We start from the raw sequence: 17758 nt of genomic DNA, 5'->3' as shown, positions 1-17758 counted from the left end.
TACCAGCCTAGGTCTATGAATATCCAGCCTGTGTCCTGTACTACAGGATTAGCAAAATATAGTTCAAGTTCAAACGCTTCCTTCTGCGATCTCTTCCATGTGAAAAGATGATTAAAAAAGTGGCAAGCAATCACCAGAAAAACCGTTAGGCAGAATTTCTGGTGTTTTCCATTCACTTTCTATTTACAGAGAAGAGCAGAGTAAAGCCGGCAAGTGGCTAGGAACAAGGGAAGCTGAGGAGACACTTATGGAGTGGACCCAGCCGTTAAAGAAGACTGCAGTGAGCAGGTGTTGTTGGACAGCAGAGTAACACTTAAGGAGCAGAGGGTGCAAAAAAGACAGCAGAGTAGAAAGCAGTATGACTGGAAGGGAATGTGCTAAGAGCAGGGGTGACAAAACAAGGGAGGTAAGCATTGGGAGTGGTAAAGTTGTGCTTGTATTTTTACAGACTTTCAGACCAATGACCGTTGGAGGATTTTCTGTCTGGCAGCTCCCAAAACATGCAGTCTTCTGACCCAGTAGGGACAGAAAATATCCCTGTACCTGCCAGCTGTAGAGCAGTGCTGATCAGTGGTCTGCGTGGAGTACAGTACTGAGCACATTATTGTAGAAAAGTTGCTATGAAACATACAAATACTATACTAAATACACTGCTCAAAAAAATTAAAAGGAACACTTTTTAATCAGAGTATAGCATCAAGTCAATTAAACTCCTGGGATATTGATCTGGTCAGTTAAGCAGCATAAAAGGTTGTTAATCAGTTTCAGATGCTTTGGTGATAATGAAATTAACAACAGGTGCACTACATGGGCAACAATGAGATGAACCTCAAAACAGGAATGGTTTGAAAGGTGGAGGCCACTGACATTTTTTTCCCTACTCCTCTTTTCGGACTGGTTCTCACTAGTTTTTCATTTGGCTAGGGTCAGTGCCACTACTGGAAGCATGAGACAATACATGGACCCTACAAAGGTTGTACAGGCAGTCCAACTCCTCCAGGATGGCACATCAATACGTACCATTGCCAGAAGGTTTGCTGTATCTCCCAACACAGTCTCATGAGTATGGAGGAGGTTCCAGGAAACATGCAGTTAATCTAGGAGAGCTGGACAGGGCTGTAGAAGGTCCTTAACCCATCAGCAGGGTCCGTATCTGCTACTTTGTGCAAGGAGGAACAGGATGAGCACTGCCAGAGCCCTACAAAATGCCCTCCAGCAGGCCACTGGTGTGAATGTCTCTGACCAAACAATCAGAAACAGACTTCATGAGGGTGGCCTGAAGGCCCGATGTGCTCTAGTGGGCCCTGTGTTCACTGCCCTGCACCACAGAGCTCGATTGGCATTTGCCATTGAACACCAGAATCGGCTGGTCTGCCCACTGGCACCCTGTGCTTTTTCACAGATGAGAACAGGTTCACCCCGAGCACATATGACAGACATGAAAGAGTCTGGAGAAGCCGTGGAGATTATTATGTATTGTAATATTGTTCAGCATTACCGTTTTGGTGGTGGGTCAGTGATGGTCTGGGGAGACATATCCATGGAGGAGCGCACAGACCTCTACAGGCTAGACGACGACACCTTGACTGCTGTTAGATATCGGGATGAAATCTTTGGGCCCATTGTCAGACCCTATTGCTGGTGCAGTGGGTCCTCGGTTCCTCCTGGTGCACGACAATGCATGGCCTTATGTGGCGAGAGTATGCAGGCAGTTCCTGGAGGATGAAGGAATACCATTGAATGGCCCCCACGCTCGCCTGACCTAAATCCAATAGAACACCTCTGGGATATCATGTTTTGGTCCACCCGACAACGCCAGGTTGCACCTCAGACTGCCCAGGAGCTCAGTGATGCCCTGGTCCAGATCTGGGAGGAACTACCCCAGGACACTATCCGTTGCCTCATTAGAAGCATGCCCCGACATTGTCAGGCATGAATGTAAGCACTTGGGTGCCATACCAATTACTGGGTACCATTTTGAGTTGCTGCAATGAACTTTCAGCAAAATGGACTAGCCTTCTCCATCATTTCACTTTGATTTTTGGGGTGTGTAAACTCAGTCCTCTGTAGGTTGATAATTTTCATTTCCATCAAATGATGGGGCATCCTTACGTTCATTACCCAGTCCATATCAGTATAGATATCCAACATTATATTTTTCTCCATTGAGATCTGATGTGTTTTCAAAGTGTTCCTTTAATTTTTTTGAGCAGTGTACTAGTAGGGGTCTTTATTTTTGACCACCATGCCTTAAAACTATAGAATCTGTCAAAAGTGAAAAAAAGAAGATACTTGTGTAGGGTGCATGGGCGCAGCTGATGATGGCTATAATGTGACTCTTCAACTCTGGTCCCCACTGATAAAGGGACCACTCGACTTGGCCACCCACCTGCTCCAGCTCCTACACCACTCAGGCTTGCCCCAATGGCTAAGGGAAAGCAGAAGACAGATCCCCACTGGAGGACTGCCAGAAGGGCTCTCTAATAGGCAACATGCTCACCACCACCGCTCACTGCCTGACTCCCAACCACATGAACCAGGGAATGAACAGCAATCACAGGAGGGTGAGCCAACATCTTGTCATTCCTCAGCTGCATCTCCCTGTGGAGACATTTTTCATTCCCAAACATCTGATTTTGATAAAGCACTGTTTGACAGCGATTATTCAGGGATACATGGAGAACAACCCTCCTCCCACACCAAATGATCAAGCTGCTCAGCCATTAGAGCACAGGTGTCAAACTGGCGGCACTCCTGCTGCTGCCAAACTACAAATCCCATGAGGCATTGCAAGACTGACAGTTACAAGCATGACTTTCAAAAGGCAGAGGCATGATGGGACTTCTAGTTTTGCAACAACTGGAGGGCTGCCAGTTTGACACCCCTGCATTAGAGTATTCTGGAGACCCCATTATTCAGGCAAGATTCTCTGTCCTACTGGAACAGGGTCTTGAAAAAGCCAGTAAGCGCATCACATCTTAACTTAGGCACTCACATGCAGACCACTGAATCACAACTGATCATTACTAATGGCAGACCCAATCAAAACACCAATCATATTCAAACCCTACAGCAACTACAACGCTCTCTCCAAAAATGATGATCTCAAAAATGGATCCTGCCATTACAAACAAGAGTTTGCAGGATACAGGAATCCTTTACCAATTTAGAAAAAGTGATTTGTGAACTGGTACAACATCTTATCCCGGATATTCCATCACACAGGTTGTAACTCTATAGGGTCCAGAGAGCTCTGGCAGGTCCATGGGAGGATGAGAACCCACAGGACATTATTGTAAAACCACACTTCTACTTCGTAAAGGAAAAGGTTATGGTCTAAGGCAAGAGAAAAAAAAAAAAAAAAAAACGCCAGATGTTCAAAAGAGGGGACAGGCAATACAAACCACTACAGATATCTCCTAGAAGCATAGATCCCTCAAACCTCTGCTTCAAGCCATCATTGACAAGGGAAGTAAATATTGCTAGTCATTTCCCATTCGTCTAGTGTGCACTATAAAAAATAAGACTTACTCATTCTCAACATGCCATGGCGCCGAGACTTTAATACAACATGGCTTTATTGCATCAGAAACTTCAAGTTCCTCTCATTCGCACACTTCAGGAGGCACGAATGCTGCCATGGTTCTGTTATGACCCACGAGGTGTGCCATTAGGAACCGTTCTAAACTTCATGACAGGCCCCCATAGTAAATGCCTGTTCAACCTAAAGCGATTCTAAAGGCTAATTTTTTGGGGGAAAATAACAAACATGTCTATACTTATCTGCTCTGTGCAGTGGTTTTGCACAGAACAGGATGGATCATCCTCTTCTCGGGTCCCCCACAGCCTTCCTAGTCCCTTCCTCCTGTTGGGTGGCACCACTGCAAGCAGCTTGCTATGGGAGCACCCGCTGCGCCATGTGTCTATAAACACACAGAGCCACGGCTTGGCCCTGCCCCATCTCTCTCATTGGCTGACGGGCTACGATTGACAGCAGCGGAAGCCAATGGCTCCCACTTGATGTCTCAGCCAATGGAGGAGGTAGAGACCCAGGACAGCTGGATCGTGATGAGGCTCAGGTAGGTATTGAGGGGGCACTGCTGCACAGAGAAGGTTTTTTACCTACATGAATAGAATGCATGAAGGTAAAAAAACCTTGAGCCTCACTTATTTTCCAGTTTGTCAGTGGGTTACTGACTCAAGTTAACCTTTGATCCTGCTGTTAACTATTTTCAACATAATAACTAAAGGAATCAGTCTGCTGGGACTACAGTTCACTTATCCTGTTTGTTATGCTGCCTACAGTGGAACACAGTCCCCCTCCCCAGCAGGTTATTCGTTCATGTTTGGTTATCCAACTTATTTTATGGATTAGTTATCATAAGTACCCTAGGCCATTGATGATGGTCACGTGCCCAAATTACTTCAATCTCTCCCCTTCTTGATGAGACACAATGCAATCCTGTCAAGATTAGTGAACACTTCTAAACCTACTTTACTGGGGTTTTTGTTTCCCCCATGTCAGAAACTATGATGTAGTGATGCCGCAGTGTTTTCACTTATTTCAAGTTTTGTTTTTTTTCAACAGGTAGATTGCGGTCTATTATAACACATAAATGAACACTCAAAAGTGATCCAGTAGCGCATAAGTGAAAGAATATGTGTAAAAAATAAAGATAGGTGTATAGTCCCAAGAAAAATCCAAAGAACAATCTTCATCCACCAAACAATTCTTCAAACCCTTCAAAATAGCGACCATGTGAGAAAAGCAAATGGTGTTACCCCTATCAGGTATACACTCACCAGCAAATATTGCCTCCCACTTACATGGTTGGCAAAAATAGCTCAATAAATAACGCTCAGTGGGATGAAGGGTCAGTCAGTGCCGATATGCTGCTTCTCCTCCACTCTCCATAATTGCCTATCCCCAAAAAGGCCGGCAATCTTTTCAAGTGATAATGTATATCCAATATGGCGGCACTTAGGGTGGCACAGAGGAGTCCCTCCCTCCTCTTAATACTCAGATAAATAGTCATGTAAAAGAAAACAAGAAAAAGCCCCAATTGTGCAGTACAAAACGCAGCTCCTTTATTGCAAAAAATAGACTACCACTTACAGGATAAATAAAGGTAAAAAACCCAAAGAAGTTGCACTAGGTATGTGCATAAGTAAAAACCGAGCCAGTGCCCTCACCACCGCCGGATACTCAATCACTGACACTCACGCGTTACTTCCGGATCCGGAAACATCACGTCACGTCCGGTCGCTGCATATCGCCTCTCCTGGAGGAGAGGAAGCATATCAGCACTGATTGACCCTTCACCCCACCGAGAGGTATTTATTGAGCTATTTTTGTCAACCAAAGTGAAAGGCAATATTTGCAGGTGAGTGTATACCTGATGGGGGGGGGGGGGGGGGCACCATTTTATTTTCTCACGTGATGGTTACTTTGAAGAATCGTTTGGTAGATAAGGATTGTTCTTTGAGCTTTCCTTGGGACTATACACCTATCTTTATTTTTTTACACATTCTTTCAATTATAAATTTATGCGCTATTGGATCACTTTTGAGTGTTCATTTATGTGTTATGTTTGCTATTTTTTTGAAGTAGCGGCATTTTGCATTTGTTTATTTGTTTATGATTTATATTCTCCACGCATGTAGAACAGTTTTTTTATACCTTTACATTGCTATCTATTGCCCTTCCTAAATTTTACTCTCACTTTCCTATTCAGGAAATTTCTGTTTAGGCCCCTCTCGCTTTGCTCTCGCTCAGCTGGCTTCTACTTCCTTCCTGCACACAATGTTCAGGGGCTGACCTCAAATTTTAAATCACAATAATGTTAGGTTTCTTCAGGTAACATACTTCCCACCCAAAGGTTACACAAATACTGCCCTCATCTTTATTTCACAAATTTTCAATGGGGGGGGGGGGGGGATCTGGGAGCACAAGTTACAATATGCTTCTCTAAAAACACACCACTCGCTCTCTCCAGAAAAGGCTATAAATCACCTGGTCTCATAGCTATGCTCCAAAAACTGGTCAACTGCCATTTCTCCACGCCCTACTGCACAGTATAGTCCCAGAGATAGAGGGAGTTGTGTTTATTTGGGCAGGGTGGGGGGGATTTGAACACACCCTATGACTCCATCCTTGACAAATCCAGAACAACCCTCAGTTTACTCATGCCCTCTTCCCAAGATAAAATTTAACAGAATGTCATTTTTCCCACCCACAATCTACTGGACATTAGGAGAGAACACCATCCAAGTTACATTTTATTTACAAGTCCACAGTTACTATTCCTTTCCATCCTCTTACTGTAAAAACTTTTTCCACATCGTATGCCTCGCTTACAAAAATTCTTCAACACCCCTAGAGACAACACGCCCCTCAATGCGGACTCCAACAGAGCACATATTTCTATGATACCCAAGCTAGATAGATAGAGACCATAGCAATGTAGAGAACTCCAACCAATCGTGCGGATTTACTTAAAACTGCTGACTAAGATCTACACCAGTAGACTTAATAGATTTCTAGAACATTACATGCATCTGGATCGGATCAGATCAGATTAGTCCCTAATAACACATACCACTTCTGTAACAGCAGAAATACTGCTACAGGGTGGCACGGATGTGTAAAATCACATATATATGTGATTCGTGCTCCCATGGTTTTCACACCCCTCCCAGATAGCATCAGATTGCCCCTCAGTACACCAGTAGTTACATTTAACCCCTTGATTGCCAGGAACACGCTCATACACAATAAACCTCCATTGCTAGTATAGTGTCTGAAAGGATCAATATATTTGATCAGATCAGCACTATACCAGTGTTGACATTAGTAAAGTGTCCCCAAAAACGCAGTGTTAGCAGGATCAGCCCCGGCAACTGCGTTTAGCCCCTACGCTCACCGCCCCCCCCCCCCATTCTCCACCAGCAAGTGCAGTGTCAGTAGGTCACTGTCACTTGATACATTGCACACAAAACCGCAGTGTTCGCAGAATAAGGCCGGATCTATGTTAGCACTTGCCGGTAAATTTTGAGGACTCTCATATGCAGCAGAGTGCCAGTACTAGTTCCACACAAACGTTTGGTGAACTGGCGAGCACCAGAGACCTAATACATCCTAGTCTTTCACATACTAGTACTGCGGTATCACTTGGTAATGTGGGGGATCCCATAAGTGCAGTAGAAGCCGGTGTGGTGGCAAGCACAAGTATTGTCCCGCAACCACCAAGAATTTGCACACAGGCCCGTAGAGCCCCTAGTATCCTTCCAGGTGTGCTTGCGAATCCCGATTTGGCAGCCCACAAATTCTACAGCACCCGTAATTCCCCCATTCACTGCCCAACCCGGTATTCGGGTGGAAACCGCAAATTTTACTCCCCTTGATTTTTTGGAGCGGTTTTTCACGGAATATCTGTATGCATTCAGCCCCTCGCAAACCACCTTAACCAAAAATTTGCAGATGTCTATACTTCCCAGCAGAAAATCTGCATTGATTTGACACTCATTTTTCTGGCCGCGTTACATTCAAACAATTTCTCCCAAGCAAGCGTGCCAGATATGGGGTCAAAATGTATTAAGACCTGTGAAAGGGCAACAGGCTATAAATTTATGTTTTGGATTTACGAGGGAAAAAGATAGTCATGTGGAGCCTCCCAGATGCCCAGACCACATGGGGAGTAGTGGCAAGATAGTTTGGGAATTAGTGTCATCCTTTTTCCATATGGGGTACCACTTACAGTATATGTGGACAACTTTTATTCAAGCATGTCACTATGTAGACATTTGTATAATCTTGGAACAGTCGCATGTGGCGCCATGCGACCTAATGTGTGCCCACCATTAGAAATGGGTGGATGCAGGGCGGTATATTCTAATGGTGGGAATACCACACACTTTTTTTGGCAGAGATTTCTTCTCTTTTTTTCCCAATCAGCCCACAGGCTGCATACAAAAAGAAACAAACCCCCCCCCCCCCCATAAAAAAGCATATATACTCAACAAGGACCAGCGACGTACTGGTACATCATTGGACTTTGAATGGTTATACCTGGATTATGCCTACAGCTACAGGCATTCTGGTATCTTTTTTTTTTTTGCCCCCCCCCCACGGCCTACTCGGGCAATCCTGTGCCATCGGGGGAAGCGAAGAATGCAGCCAGTGTTTCTGTCAGCTGACCATAGAGCTGGTTGGAGACCAGAATGGTGCCGATCATCTCTATAGATGGAAGCTACAATGATTTCATTATTTCAGTTTCGCAGGATACAAACAGCACCATTTGTAAATTGGGAAAGCATCTGATCACACCTATGTTGGTTTGCTTAGATAATGTAAGGGCAGAGGAGATATCTAGAGTCTGATAGACCCCACATTTCTCAAAAAAGAATATATGACAATGCCCATTGAAGTTATAGGGGATGTTTGCATTCCCTGTGATAGCATTAAAAGTGATCCAAAAAAAAATGAAAAGGGACAGTGTAAAAATAAATTTTAAAAAATCAAAATAGAAAAAGGACCCTCGCCCCCCACGTGCGCATACCTGTGTGCACTTGCATTGCCCCTGTGCCGGTATGTAAACAGCGGTTGCACCATGCATGTGAGGTATCGCCGTGAATGTCAGATCAAGGGCAGTAATTCTAACACTATATAGGGAGGGCCTCCTGCACCCCACAGACTATTATTAATGCCAGCTGCTATCACCTAATCCCTATACCACAGGACATATAAAATTATTAAAATTGGATGAAGCACTCAACATATAAAAGTGCAATAAATCAATCTATAATAAATACCCCTTAAAAACCATAAGAAAACAAATATAAATAGATAATATAGTAAATCCTGTGAATTCTTCAATACCACACACAATACCCTATAAAACGAAATAGAATATATAATAAGCCAAACTAATAACGTAACATGAAACAATATTCCAAAGTGACTAGTGCTCTAATAAAATCTAGAATTTCATAAATGTGCAAAAAACAAACTCCTGATCTGCCACCTACTGGCTAACCAGACTGATGTGAAACTAATGAGCAATATCACTCTGTGAAATTCAAAGTGACAGGTGTTCAGAAAATAAATACGTAAATAGATAAATATAACAAAAGCAGTCCACAAGGATGTGATATACTGTGCAATGATCAATGGTGCTCAATTCAACACACAGTGCTTCAAGACTTAATCCATGCTGAATAGGTGCTCCTGGTGACACTCTGATGTGACTTCCCTGAAATAGCTACAGTGCCTCCTCACCTCCCATATTCGACCCCTAAGGGCCACAGATCTTTATGATATAATATTCCTGGAAGGGATCTCAACCTGGCTCCACTGGTTTCACCGACTCCACTAGGGTCCCCCTCGGGGGTTAGTAATCCTCTCAGACCACTCTCCTCGCATTATGGACTCAGGCTTACCAGGCATGTATATTAAAACAAAAAAACAGACCTCCATAGTGTAACACCGTTTAATCAAGTTTTAAAATTTCCAAAGATGGACACTCACATGTTTTCCAGTACACAACAGCAGTTTCTCATGTGCTATGGGTGTACTAGGGGATAGGATGTACCAAGATGGCATCAAACAGGAACCGGAAATACGTCACCGCTCAAAACCGGAAATACGTCTACGCGTTACACCACTGACACGTGGCTTCTTCAGGATCTGATCAGAATTACTCAGCATACCATCATATTTAAAATTTTACCAAATAATTGGCCAATATATTGTGTTTTTGTGCATTAAAAGTAAAAAAAGGGTTTTTTTTTAAATTGCGTGTGAAAAATCGCTGCGCAAGTACTATGTGACACAAAAAATTGCAGCACCCACCATTTTATTCACTAGGGTGTTTGCTTTAAAAAATATATAATGTTTGGGGGTTTAAATTAATTTCCTAGCAAAAAATTCTGACTTTTTTCATGTGAACAAAGTGTCAGAAAAGGCTCGATATTCAGGTGGTTAGAAGAGTGAGTGATGTGTGGCATAAACTTTAATGCTGAGCATAAAATGCCCCCACCCCCCAACACGACTATTTGCTGAGAGGCATGTTGAATCAATAGAAGAATTTATTTATTTTTTTTTTTTTACCACAAGTTTTTGGAAATGACAAAAACCTTTTTTTACTACACAAAATTGTGATTTATTGCTCACACATGCGATGGTTATATGCGGAAATGCTCCCAAAAATACATTCTGCTACTTCTCCCGAGTATGCGGGTACCACATGTGAGAGACATTTTGCAGTCTAACCAAGTAAATCCAATGAGCACCTTCAGGCTTTTAAAGGGCTTTATTTCCTCATTACACTTCCTGACACTCTCAGTTTTGGAGGCCCTGAAATGCCAGGATAGCAGCCAACTGAGATTGAGCTCTATAGTCCCTTTTGCAGCAGTTGATTTCTCATTCTGGGTCACAAACCTGCGCAATGTTTTGTCTCTTTCAACCAGTTGACCAGGCTTATGTTTATCAGACGTTTTCCGGGAAACTGTATATGCTGTCATAACCTTTGATACTGTCAGAGGATAGGCCGCAGAAAAAGGGGCACATCTGCCAACCCTCAGTATGCCCATGCTAATCTACGCACAACCATAGGGTACAGTTGCTCAGGTGCTCGCCGGTACGAATGCACACGCAATCGCGCACGTGAAGCGTGACAGTTGCTTGTGCCCAATGGCCTATTTAAAGACAGCAGTCTGATGCACAAATTGCTGGATGATCGTCATTCCCCTGTTCCTCTGTGCTCCTGTATTGTTTACTATTGAATTCTCGTTGCTGACTCGGATTGCCCCTGGGCTTGTCTTGACTCTTCTCCTGGCTCTGACCCCTGCTCGTGTTATGGAATCTTTTACTGCCTGCTTCCTGTGTATGACCCAGCTTGCTCTCCGACTGCTGCTCCTTCCTGATTACACGTGTATGATCTCGGCTTATCCCTCTGACCTCACTCCTGCATCATCTTCAGTGTTTGACCCTCTGCCTGCTTCTGACCTTACTTCTGGATCCTGCTTGCTCACCTGTGCATGACCTCTAGCCTAGCTCCTACCTTGCCTCCTGCCTTCTGCTTAGTTCTGCCTGCCACATCTGGAGAACTTCAGCTCTGCAGCCACTTCTGCTGATCGTGCCATTCTCAGGTGGTCATCATCCTAAACCTACTGGCAACCCAAGCTTCTCTGGGCCGAGCACCTCCTGTTCCTACCTTCAGGGGTGTTGCACACTTAGCCGCAAGGGGAGCCTTCTCAGCACTCCAGCCTCTGACCAGGTACGTGACAGATACTGTACCTCACTACACTACAAATAAATTGGCAAATACAGTCACAAAGGAACCAGCTAAGCTAGCATCAACAATTTGCCCTCTTTGAAGCTCAGTAAAGTCTGATATGACTCCATATCACTAGCAGCGCACCCAGTGAATGACAAAAAAGTGAGGATTGCCACCTTTTAGCAAGGTCTCTCATCACACACAAGCAAACGTATGCTACATCACTTCCATTTTCAACACGAAACATGTCATCACATCCACAAACCGCAAATAATGTAGTGTTTCCATACGATTATCCAACACCCGTACCAGGCCAATTAGACTCTCCTCTAATTCCTTGGAAATTGAGGAAGAGGGGCTCCAGCCTCCCCCCAAAAAATTAAAAGTCAGCAGCTACAAATACTGAGGCTGCTGACTTTTACTATAAGAACACTTACCTGTCCAGGGATCCAGAGATGTCCTCACCTGAGCAGAAGCTCCAATCTTCAGCGGCCCCTCTTTTCAATAATCATTTATTCCTTCCGAACATCTCCCCTCACTGTTTCATGGTGGATTAACCAGGGATTGTGCAAGATAGGGCATTTCCTCAACCACGGAGGGATAAAACCAGAACAGTACTTCCTCAAAACCTCCATGCTGTTGTCAGAAATCTTCCACCTTTGCCAAATACTCCACTTTAATTCCCGTAATCAAAATTATAGATGACATTACATCAAGGACACTTTAAGAAAAGGTGCATGCGAAACAATGGTTCGAGAAGGGGAGTATCGACAATGTATCTTACTTTCTGAGTCCTTAAAGCTAACCCACCAATTGGCTTGGAAAGAGAACTTGGGAACAGAAATAGATGTGGAGGGCTAGTCCAGATGGTCTTCTATGGAGCACTAAGGGTTAACACCACTTTCATTAAGACAAATATAAAAAAGTTGTGTCTTGCTGATAAATGGGTGTTATCAAGACTTTCCAAGATCTTCTCTGATGCCTCCCGTTTATGCTTCAGAGGTTGCAGACCAGAGGGGGCCATGTACCATATTTGGTGGACCTGTCCAAAAATCAGCACCTTTTGGACAAGAGAGTTCACCCTGATCTATTCAGTGGCCCGTTAAACTTGTACAACCTCTCCCCTAATTTGCTCATATTTCTTTTCCTTGATTCCATTCAACTTCTAAACCCTTTACTTTCTGCTTTTCTTTTTTCCCCATCTAGTTTTACATGCTGAACTCATGGGGAATGTTGCTACGCTATGCCTCAAGACTATTGCTTAACCTCTGCAAACTTTTGCCCACTATTGTCAGTTTACCAGATAGGTTATACTGGTTTGCTACAGAGGATATTTCCTTCATTTACTTAATGGTCAGAACACACATTTGAACCTAGATTTTTAAAAAAAAAACAAAGTAATTGAACAGAAAAAAAATATAAAATATCATACCAAATGCCTTGCTGTATTCCCTAGGAAGCACTCTCTTTGTAAGGCTTGCAATGAAACTTTCTTCAACCCATGATCCAAGTCATCATCACTAGCTGGAGCTGAATCCATTCCTGTAGCTGCAAGCCTAACCTGAAGCATCTGGAAATCCTCCTGGTATATGAAAGGAAACAAGGAATTTATACAAATTAGCACAAAAAGTACAGAATATAATCAAAGTAATTTAAAATTCATTCTCTACTAAATCCTAACTTCTCATTTATATTTATCATGTTTGTTTACTGTTACAACTTAGGAGTTGATTGCAGCATACCATTGCTGCGATCAACCCTTTATAAAAACCCTCAAGAAACTATACAAGTTTTATTATTCTGTATTTGCCATCTCTTGGAACAAGTGTTTTTTTCTGTATAAAGACATTTTAGAAGTAAAAAAAGTACCTCAAAGTCATCATCATACTGAAGATCATTATCTTGTTGATGTGAAGCATTGCCTATAAAACTGTTCATTGCCTGAAAGAAAAAAAAAAAAGCCTTGTGAATAAGCAGATTTATTTTGTACTCATATTTCATTGTAGTAAGTGAAATATTAGGTAACCATTACACACCTCTTTCAAATATGCAAGCTGTTTGGTTGCTATGCTTACTTTCTAGCATAACATTTTTGAGTCACTGCTCCAGAGCAACTCTTATTTGTATTTTTGCTACAAGTTAGCAACACAAAAGTATATAAGCAAGAGGGATGGTGTGATGACCATTACACTACATTTGCAGAAAGGGAGGGTCACACATATGTAGTCATATCACCTCCTTCAGGAGAGGTTTCCTTTAAAATACTAACACTAACAGGGTATAGGCAAGACTTCACTTTCTTTCCCAGCCACAAAGGGGGATGCAATATGAAATCTTTCCAAAGCTAGGGTATTATCCCTTTGTTGCTTTCTTTTTCTAGAACTCAACAATTTTGGATCCAATCAATTTCTGTAGAGACACAGGTCACCAGGACCAATAGGAAGTTAAATCTCTCCAACAGGTACAGAGAGAGCAACAAAAACAAGGCTTAACTAACAAACTCCCCATCTTGGAGAACAACACAGGACACAAGCGGAGTATTTATAGACCCTGGGTTATAGGCTGGTACCTTCAGGTGACAGGACACTGGCAAGCAATTAAGGACACTTCTACAGACTCTAACCCTACTCCACTCAGAGTCCTCAGATTTGTAGCAAGCAATGCAGAGTAGCACAGCCGTAAAAGGGAGCGTGGCCTCTGTCCTGTACTTCTGGAGTTTACACTTAGGTACAACTATAGGCAAAGCTTTGTTTCATTTTTGATAAAGGGAAGGCCATAATCCTTGTCAATTTATTTTATGCCCCCTGTTTCTTGGGGAAGAATACCCTCAACTTGCTGTCCCTTGCAAATTAAAGTGTTACTATAGCCAAAACAGTAAAATCAGTCTGTATATGCAGTAAAGCATGCTTGTTATACTCACTATGGAACCTAAAGGGGTAAACACTCTGAATTGTGTAAAAAGGTTTGATCCTGTCTTCTCTGATACTCCCCTTCTACTGTCCTCAATCCATCTGCTGATAATACAGAGCCTTTGGGGCAAGCTGCACATGTGCAGTTTGGTGTCTAGTGCAATTTTTATTTTTTCTTGAGAGAGTGCATGTGATCAGCACAGGGCCAATCAACACTGTCCAGACAGAGGGCCAGGGGTCATGCAGCCTCACAGGGGAGACGGAGGAGAATAAACTAGTCCTCCACCAGTGCTCTGCTGGACACGGATAGAAGTCATAAGACTGCTCTAACTACTTAAGAGAAAAAAGGTATTTAGCAGTTTAGCTTTTACTAAAATAACTGCATTTCCATGTTCTGTGTACTGTGGGAGACAAGATATAGTGAATGCAGGGTCCTGGGTTTAGTAATACTTTAAGGGAATCCCTTAGGAGACCCTCAGGTCACCAGAGCAAGCAGATATTCTGAGGACAACCCAAAATTTGGCATTTTCTTTTACTTTCACTGATATTGGTAAACAGGACAGAGAGGGTGAATCTCCCTAACAGGGCAGAGAGCTATAAAAACTGACAGGTGTTAAAATCCATCTCCACTCTGTCCAAAAAAACAAACAAAAAGCTATGCCTTTAGTTGTACTTTAAAGTGATACAAAAGCTAAACAAGTTTTATACCTTAATGCATTCCTTGCATTAGTTTTCATCTAGTTTTCAAACATCTTCCTGTTCTACCAATATATTTTAGGTGACATGGACATTCCAAAACATAAATAACGTGTGGAGTTACAGGTAATTAGAGATTATATTGTTTATCAGAAAGTGAAGCACAAAAAGATTTTTTTTATTCTAGCTGTATCTTTTACTGTCTTGCATACTTTACACTTCTAGCAAGGAAAAAAACCTTTCAGATTGGGAAAAAAAAAAAAAAATGACCGTAATGACCTATTCTTCCTATAAACAAAACTAGGGTGTCATAGGTATAACATTTTTTAATATGTCATCTTAACAAAATGGGCCAATATTTCTTAAAAATTTGTTTAATGCTCTTATATTGCATATTATAATTGGTAACAAAGGGTACATTATTATCAAATCCAGGAGAATTCTTCTTGCCACTTAACAGCGACTCCCTATCTCTTTTATTTATCAGATCCCTTTCATTAACCAAGAAACTCCTCATACCCTTTCTCTATGAACCTCTCAATCAACAAATCGGTTTGATCCACAAAATCTTTATTTTCGCTGCAATGTCTTTTTATTCTGGTAAACTGACTCCTTGGTGTACTATAAAGCCAATTAGGATGGTGTCCACTGGACACAGGTATGTAACTATTTTTGTCCACCTCTTTAAAGTAGGTTTTAGTGAGGATTTGACCATTACTTTTATATAATATCTGATCTAAAAATTTAATTTATTGGAAATCACTAGTACTAGTGAATCTCAATTCATATCTATTCCTATTGATGTAATCCATGAATAAATCAAGATTCTTTTGGGACCCATTCCATACAATAAATATATCTTCTATATACCTCCTGTACAGCGCCATCTCTGGCCATCTATTATAAATACTTTCTTCCTCCCACTTAGCCATTACCATGTTTGCCACACTGGGAGCATACGTAGCACCCATGGCAACTCCCTTACATTGTTGAAAGAAGGTGTTCTTGCACCAGAAGAAATTGTTCATAGCCAGCTCCAATAATTCACTAATGATTTTTCTCTGAGTTCTTTTTAAATACGATTTCTGTTTCAGGGCCCATTTAACAGCATTAATACCGTCTTTCTGATTGATATTAGTGTATAAAGATTCTCCGTCTATTGTTACCAATATGCAATCTTCTATATTTTTCAAATCATCAAGGATATTGATAAGATGTCCACTATCTCTCAAAAATGACTTATTGGCCATAACTATAGTCTGCAAAAATGAATCAACATATTCACCGACCCTTGCAAACAGGGAAGTAATCCCGCTCACAATGGGCCTCCCAGGTGGTTTCTCTTTATTTTTGTGTATTTTTGGTAAGTAGAAAATCGTAGGTATTTTGGGATTTGTTAATCACAAGATATTTCGCTTCTTTATCACTTAACACACCCAGATCTTTTCCTTTGTTAATAATACGTTTAAGCTGCAATTTAAGTTTCTTAGTGGGATTTCCTGTTAATATTTTATATCTTTAATTTGTAATAATCTATTCATTTATTCTTCATAATCTACTTTATTTAAAACAACACTTCCCCCTTTATCAGCACCTCTAATCATTTTTCTTTTCAAGATCTTCAATGCCTAATTTAATGTCCCGTCGAACACCATGAAATCCCTTGACATACAATTTCCTTATATCGTTTTCAACCATATTTTTAAATACTTCTAAAAAAGCATTTCCAGAGTTCTTAGGGTTAAATGTGAAGGCATTTCTTAAACCACTATTTTGGAAGCCATTGGAAGAAAAAACTAACATTTTTACTCTTGGATTTATTTAATTCAAAAAAAGTTTTATATTTTGTTTTCTCACAAATTTTTGCAAATCAATAAAAACATCAAATTTATTAAGATTCTTCCTTGGTACATATTTCAACCCAAGGTCTAACACTTTAATTTCTCTTTCAGTAAAAATAACATCACTTAGATTATAAATACCAGCTCCTAATGCTGTCTTTTTGTCTCCTCTCTTACCTCTATATCTTCTGTTCCTTCTCCTCTGCCATAATTCCCGTTCTCGCCAATCCCTTTCCTGAGATCTGTGACCCCTTGGTATCATGTTCCATCCTCTGTGGTAATTCTGAAAACCCCCCCTAGGTGGAAAGAAATTCTGATATCCTCCTCTTCTCTGCCAATTCCCTCTATATCCCCCTTGTCCTCTATAATTAGAGAAACCTTTCATAGGTCTCACACTACCTTCATTGTGAAAAGACGATTTGTTGCAGTCATTATCAGGTGTTCTAATACCAGAATTCTGGAACGACACTGTTTGGTGGGAGATGTAATGGGGAGTTTACCACTGGAGATTTAAAATTGGTGGTAATATTTTTCTCAGGTGTTGAAAGTTGTGAATCACACCCGTCAATTAAAGTATTATCCTGCCATTTATACACTTTATTGTTTTTAGAATTATCAGTATCTCTTTTATACTTCTTAACCTTTTTATTCTTGGTATCTTTGCCAACTTTAGTAATATGCTCCTGTAAACTTTTGGACTTTTCTTTATACTCACTGGTTTCAGCAAAAGGCAACATCACATCCTTTAACTCTTTAATCTTGGAATCTACTTATTTCAGCTTAAAGTGTCGTCTTCTAATAATAAGTTCCAATAGTCTACTCTCACAATGGTTGAAAAACTGAAACCACTCATCCATAAGGTCTCTGTCCTCCAATCCATCATTTGCAGGTATATCCCATCAATCTCCTAGGGGTGATTTTCTCTTTCAGATAAAGTTCCAATGTGTTCACATTCCACAATATTTTAATTTGTTTCTCCAAAAGATGTTCCAAACTTTTGAAATTATCTTCCAAATTAATACCATTAATCGCCCCT

At 41.4% G+C, this 17758-nt stretch overlaps 1 protein-coding gene across 2 annotated transcripts in view; it reads right to left on the bottom strand.

Annotated features, from left to right (window-relative positions):
• The window catches only part of CEP192 (centrosomal protein 192), a 317843-nt gene that overhangs the window by 229487 nt on the left and 70598 nt on the right, over nt 1-17758 (bottom strand). For both annotated transcript variants that reach the window (XM_089671050.1, XM_089671051.1), the window contains exons 8-9: nt 13146-13217; nt 12709-12858 (exon numbers count right to left, since the gene is read on the bottom strand). In XM_089671050.1, coding sequence (XP_089527176.1) covers nt 12709-12858; nt 13146-13217 — 222 coding nt within the window. The remainder of the gene's footprint in view (nt 1-12708; nt 12859-13145; nt 13218-17758) is intronic.

This window comes from Staurois parvus, unplaced genomic scaffold (assembly GCF_062004578.1).
Source record: "Staurois parvus isolate SC_StPar_1 unplaced genomic scaffold, SC_StPar_1.0 ptg000097l, whole genome shotgun sequence".
NCBI classification, from domain to species: Eukaryota; Metazoa; Chordata; class Amphibia; order Anura; family Ranidae; genus Staurois; species Staurois parvus.
The sequence above is the reverse complement of the archived record's forward strand: the minus strand, read 5'-3'. Positions and strand labels throughout refer to the sequence as shown.